Source organism: Petaurus breviceps, unplaced genomic scaffold (genome assembly GCF_028583685.1).
Source record: "Petaurus breviceps papuanus isolate PSGF00001 unplaced genomic scaffold, PetGlider_PUasm1.0 188, whole genome shotgun sequence".
NCBI lineage: Eukaryota > Metazoa > Chordata > Mammalia > Diprotodontia > Petauridae > Petaurus > Petaurus breviceps.
This window is the reverse complement of record NW_027185804.1, coordinates 42,183,607-42,190,386: the sequence shown is the minus strand read 5'-3', so window position 1 is coordinate 42,190,386 and position 6,780 is coordinate 42,183,607. Positions and strand designations below refer to the sequence as shown.

Sequence of the window (6,780 nt, the reverse complement as noted above, 5' to 3'; positions counted from 1 at the left end):
TTGATATTTATGTATTTACAGCCCAGCTCAAACCATTCCCTTGATACAGATAAGATGGCCTCAGTCTTTTATACAGTGATCATTCCCATGTTAAATCCCTTGATCTACAGTTTAAGAAACAAAGAAGTGAAAGATGCTTTGAAGAGGGTCTTAAGCAATAGCAATCATGGCCTTATTATCGTAAAATTAATAAATTGACTTAGGAAGTTGCTATTTTTCTTGTTTTCTTCTCGTTTTGAACATTATAACAAGATAGGGAAGTAAACCAACTTTACTGGGGAAAATACAGAAGAAAAGGACAGTCAGAAAGAATAGAACACTGGAATTCTGAATGGAGAGATGTGTCCTGGAAGTCTCCATTTGCTCATTCCTGGGAAATCCAGGGGTGGAGATTCCCATAACTGTACAATTCTGCACCTGACCACTGGCCTAATTTGTTTTCATGGAAGTCAGCTTGTCCCTATGCTGAACCTCAAATTTGTGGCCCAGATATTTGTGTACAGAGGTTACAGACATTCTCCTGATCTTGACAAAAGTATCAATAGAAGGAGGATGGGATTGATAGGAGACCAAAATTGTATAGATTCTTGTGGGCTCTTTGTTCAAATGGATTGATCACCTATGTTTTTTTTTGTTTCTTTGTTTTAAGCATTTGATCTTCCTCAGTGCTGTGATAGTCTCTCCAGGTCTTGCAAGTGCTTGGAGAGAGCTGAGCAAATGCTGGTTCTAGAATTTTCCTTGAGTCTTCATAAAGACCCCTTGGCAAGCCCCATCATTTTACCAACAGATTACAAGCAAACCAGCAATACAAGAGCATCTGAGAGGACATAGCATTGTACCTGGGTTCCAAGGTCCACTACACTCCCTTCCATGCCATTCCTCAAAGGGAGCTGAATTGTTGGCATCCTGTGACAGCAACATTCCAGCTGAAAATAAACAAACAAACAACAACAAAAAAAACTATGGCTCCAGGATGGGACTTCATAAAGAGAACTCTCTTGATGACTTAATCTATAGTTTTTGTTTGTCTGTTTTCCGTTTTCCCCACCAAAGCTCCGACTTTCTCAAGAAAGAATTGGCTATACTGAAGAAGGAAGGAGGGGCAAAATGGAAGAGGGGATGGTGAATCTGCACCCAAGTGTCCATTATAGCACATAGTCTTTTTAGTTGTCTCTGAAGTCCTCATGAAATTTCTTGTCCCACTCCTCCTGCCTACTTCCTTCTCCCAAACCCAAGGTTTCAATGGAGTTTTTATATTAATGTAAAAATAATTACAGTTATTCCTTCCACATTGCTACTTTGGCCATCATGGTTTTCATATAGTGCAGATCAGCATAAGAGTTTAAATGGGAATTTGGGGGGGCGGGGAGTTTTGCAGAAGCTGCGGATGACATGTGAAGGCCAGGAGATGACAAAAAGTTTAGAAACTCAGAAATACATAAAATATGCATACAGTGTTGTATATATCAACATATTTTATTTTAATACTGCAAACAAACAAAAAAGAGTAAGAAGGCCTTTTCTAATCTACCTCCTTATTTTAAAGAGAAGAAACAGAGTCAGAGGGAAGGTGTGTTTCCCTCAAGATCAAATGAGTAAAAAATTAGGAAAACCAGAAATATCCTCCTCTCCCCATCACACGCCACAATGTCTTTGCTAAAATCTCTTCGGTGATGTAGAGCTCAGTACATCACAGGTCAACCCATTTCCTGGTAAGAATACATTAATTATTACTTTATGCTAAATTCTCAGAAGAATTTCTCATTATAGTATTCAAGAAATACTAGGCCATAAACATTTAATGAGGTCTATAGAATATTTATGGTGCTTGTTCATATCCATTGTTCTCTCTAATAATAGGGTAAATTGAAGAGGTCTAAAAGATTCCCAGTCCTAAGTTATAACCATGCTATTTCCATGAAAAACATAGTCTTGGGCAATGGGAAAAAAAGGGGGCAGAGAGTATTTTCTTCTTTTGAGACCCACTATCTTATTCCTATATTAGCCATGCCTTGATTGACCTTTAGACCCATGGACTGTGAAGGAGTCTTTATAAAAGCATAGTATAAGAGGAAATTGCAAGACTATCCATGAAAATACTAACCTTTTGCTTTAGGATTTGTGATGGAATGTCAAGAACATTGCTTCTAGGGTCACAGGACCTGGGTTAAACTATCACCTGTGACACTGTCTGTGTTTGACTTTAGTCAAGTCACTTAACACGAATGGGCCTCAGATTCTTCATCTGTAAGACCAGGATTTTGGACCAGAAGCTCTGAGGTCCCTTTAAGCTCCAGATCTGTAATTCTATTGTTTATAGGTCAGTTAAAAAAAGTCAAAATCCATGTTTTTCTAGAGCACATACCTGTGCTCTGTCACCAGATCATGTATGTTAAGGGGGCAAGTCCCATCAATCCACCTACAATGTTCTCACTACTCCCAATCATAAAATTTTTTGATTCTCAAAAGAAAGGATTCCTTCTCCAATTCTACCAGCACAAATCCTATTTGTTTGAATGGAAAGTTAAAGAGATTGTTGTGTGCATAATAATCTTGTGAGATAGATATCACAAATATTACTATCCCATTATACAGATGAGAAAATCAAGGCTGCAAGAAGATCAATAACTTGCTTAGTTCCACTAGAAATTATTGAACCAGATCTTGAACCCAAGTCATCAGACTCCACTACTGATCGGCACAAGACTCTCTATTCAGTAGGTCTCAGAAGAGGGCCTCTTACAACAAGTTCTCTTTCTCTTGCATGTGGGTGAATCATTACAATTGCTTCTTCAGAGAATTGATGTAATATAGAAATAAGGTCCCAAAGGAGCCAAGATAGCTAAGACAAATGCACTCAGGTTCCCTACGATCTCACAACCATGAGTGTTCACAATGGCTGGAACCCCTCAGGTATGTTCATCTCTGAGAGGTTTTTTTGGAGATAGAACTGTGTCATTTCTTTAATGTATTCAAAGAAAGTGGGCAAAAAGAAGGAACGGTTAGAAGGGAAGAATTTTTTAACATAAAAAATATGTGACAAGAAATAATTTGCCATTGTTCGCTGTCCTATAAAGTTGGACAACTCAAAATGAAATATTTTAGTTTGTCAGAATCCCTTTTTGTATTTTGGGTATTTTTTCCTACTCCTAGATTATGGTTTTGTACCATAGGCAGTACATTTTGAAGGTTCTATACAGAGTCAGAGAGATAATTGTTATTGAGTCAACCCTATAATCCTTTTCTTCCCTTGACCCTGCTCCAAGCTGTCTTGCCATGGGTAACTTTCAATATTGCAGGAAGCTGTGTATGAGAAGAATAAAATAAGTTCTTGAAATTTTTAATGTTTTACAGTTTAGAAAACACTTTTCCTCTCACGACCTCATTTGTTTTTTTTTTTAGTTGTTTTTTTTTTTAAAAAAAAACCTTGTGAAAAAATTAATGTAGGGAATATCATACTGAATTTACATCAGGGTAAAGTGAAGATTAGGAAGGATAAGTGACTTACTTGTTCAGTGTCACAGAGAGAACTAATAGCAGAGAGACTACTGTCTCTCTTCTCATCTGGTCTTCTGATTTCATCTCCAGAGATCTTAAGTATCATTTCCCACCTCTACCCCTTGGGCATTATACTTTCTCTTAATAATTTGCTAGTATTTGTAATCTATGAATGAATGAATACTTTTATTTCATTAACTTATACTTCTAACTTGGACCACCATGTGATATAGTGGAAAAGTGACTACATTTGAATTCTGATGATCTGGTTTTGAATCTAGGATTTGTCACTTATTCTCTGAATAATCTTGGACAGTTTTTCTCCATGATTCTCAGTTTCCTCAACTGGGAAATGAAGGTTTTGAACTAGATGATTTCTGAAGTTCTATCTACCTCTAATTCCCATTACCTATCCCTTTCCCTCACTGTGAAGGACAGTTTTAAATTGTTTGGAATGTTGAGTGAAATATTAAATATGCATTATAAAATTCAAATTAATTTCTTCTTTAATAGGTGATCTGAGGATTTTTTTTAAAGAATTTCCATCTGGAGTAATTCCTCCTTGTACTGAAATATTAGGACAGGTCCAAGTGCAATTGTAAGACCTTGTCAATATCCCTGGACTAACAGATACCTTTTGATATTCCTTTGATCACAATGTAAGCCATGATGATCTAGTGGACCTTTGCTCTGATGAATTTGGGATGCTACACTTAAACACACATTCTATGGCCACAAGCAATCATTCAGGGCCGACAGAATTCATTCTCCTGGGGCTCACAGACAGATCAGACCTCCAAGCCCTCTTCTTTGGAGTTTTCCTAGTAATCTACATGATCAGTGTTGTGGGAAACCTTGGTTTGATCGTCTTAATCCAGATCAGTCCTCAGCTTCATACCCCCATGTATTTTTTCCTCAGTCACCTTGCTTTTGTTGATTTCTGCTATACTTCCTCCATCACCCCAAATATGCTAGTGAATTTCATACAGGAAGTTAAAAGGATAACTTTCTTTGCATGTGCTATCCAAGTGGGATGCTTCATCACTTTTCTAGTTTGTGAAATGTTTCTCCTCTCAGTCATGGCCTATGACCGTTATGTGGCCATCTGTAACCCCTTACTCTACACAGTTGTCATGTCTCACAAAGCCTGCATGCCAATGGTTATCAGTACATATACTTATGGCTTGTTTGTTGGAATCCTACAGACCACTTTTACATTCCATTTGTCTTTCTGTGCCTCTAATGTCATTAATCACTTCTACTGTGACGATGTCCCTTTGGTAGCCTTGGCCTGTTCTGATACTCATGTCAAAGAAATGTTGCTGTTTGTCATTGCTGGTTTCAACACTCTTTTCTCTCTTATAATTGTCCTTATCTCCTATGTGTTTATCCTTATTTCTGTCCTGAGTATCAGCTCTACTAAGGGGAGACAGAAAGCCTTTTCTACCTGTTCTTCCCATCTAATATCCATCACCATATTTTATGGAACAATCATCTTCATGTACCTTCAACCCAAATCAAGTCATTCCTTGGATACTGATAAAATAGCTTCCGTATTCTACACAGTGATCATTCCCATGCTGAACCCCCTCATCTACAGCCTGAGGAACAAGGAAGTGAAAAATGCCTTGCAGAAAGTTATAAGGAAAGTAAGTTCCACAGCACAACATAGTTCATAGAGATCTGGACTTTAGTCATGAGAACAGTGTGCACTTTTTGCTTTGGTCACTTCACTGTATGATTTGTAGACAAGCCATTTCAAATTCATTTTCTTCCTCTATTAATTTATGTTTTTAATAATTGCACAGTATACTTCCCAGGGCTGTGGTAAAGAAGGACCCCAGGCTCACAATGTAAGTGTCATCTTCAACTCCTGACTATCACATGTCATATCCCATCTGCTGCCAAACCCTGTTGATTTCGCCTTTGCAATGTCTCTAGAATATATTCCCTTGTCTCCTATGATGCTGCAATCACCCTGCGTCAGGCCCTCATCACCTCATACTTGGACAAGTGCAATATCCTTCTTGTGGATCTAAATACTCGAATTCTCTTCACCATTCCAAACTGTCCTCCATTCAGCTACCAAAGTGATTTTCCTAAAGTGTGTCTAATCATAACCCTCTCCCCAGCTCAATAAAATGCTGTAGATCCCTGTCACCTCCAGGATTTAATACAAAATTCTTCATTTGGTGATCAAAGACATTTATAATTTAACCTCTTATTGCCTTTTCCCCCATGTCTTTCCAGTTTTTTTTTTAATCTTACAGCCTCCCTACCCACCATTCAATCCAGTGACCTTGGCCTTCTTGTTTTTGCCTGAATAAAATGATTCACCTCTGGGGCCTGTGAATTTTCTCTAGTTCTTCCCTTTGCCTAGAACGTCCTTCTTCCTCATCTCAGCTTCTGGGTTTCCTTCAAGTACTAGGTGAATTCTATATTCTATATTCTTTCCCAATCCTTCTTAGTTTTATGGCCTACCTTCTATTGATTGTATCCAGATTTTCCTGAATATAATGTGTTTGTACATTTTTGTTTCCTGGTTATCTCCCCCATTTGATTGTGAACTTCTCAAGATTACTGACTGTCTTTTGCTATTTTTTGTATCCTCGGCACTTAGCACAGTGCCTGGCATTCATTAGGTGCTTCATGAATGCTTTTTGAGAGACTGATCATAAGAGTGTGTTATTATTAGACCATCACTAAATAAATAAATTTCAAAATAACACATAGTTCCATTTAACAATGCATGCTTATATTAAATGGAAATTTAATTTCTATAACATGAAAGGTGCTGTCTTTTGGATATAAACATGGCTTCATTTTAGAAAATCATGACATGAATTTAAGTCTGAGATAATTTGATATGGAAAAAATGAAATAAATGCTTTTCGACTTCCTTGTTGATAGTTTTCATTCCTGTTCTTCTAGGGAGTTCCTCACACATATTATGAACCTTGTCATTGGTCTCTGCATGATATTCATTTTCAGAATTCTTTGGTGGTATCTATGTCATATGTCTTAAGGATATCCAACAGCACCAATATAATGTTGATATTGAACATGCTTATCCATCTAATATCTCTTACCATATTTTATAGTACAACCATCCTTATGTACCTTCAGCAAAAATCTAGTCATTCCTTGAACACTGATAAAATAGCCTCCCTATTCTACACAGTGATCATTCCTAAATTGACCCCCCGCTCCTACCCACCCCCCACCACACACACACTTACAACCCGAGGAACAAGGAACCTTTTAGGGAGTGTGTGAGAGACG

The 6,780-nt window shown here is 37.6% G+C and overlaps 2 protein-coding genes across 2 annotated transcripts in view; both read left to right on the top strand.

The window, feature by feature from the left end:
* The window catches only part of LOC138163922 (olfactory receptor 8U9-like), a 928-nt gene extending 723 nt beyond the window's left edge, over window positions 1-205 (top strand). The window contains exon 1 of the mRNA XM_069091653.1: window positions 1-205. This exon is cut by the window's left edge and continues 723 nt beyond it. Coding sequence (XP_068947754.1) covers window positions 1-198 — 198 coding nt within the window. The 3' untranslated portion in view covers window positions 199-205.
* Window positions 206-4,223: 4,018 nt separating this feature from the next.
* LOC138163369 (olfactory receptor 5AL1-like) lies at window positions 4,224-5,177 on the top strand. Its single transcript, XM_069090880.1, has one exon. The coding sequence runs from the start codon at window positions 4,227-4,229 to the stop codon at window positions 5,175-5,177; it is 951 nt and encodes a 316-aa protein (XP_068946981.1). The 5' UTR covers window positions 4,224-4,226.
* The last annotated feature ends 1,603 nt before the right edge of the window (window positions 5,178-6,780 follow it).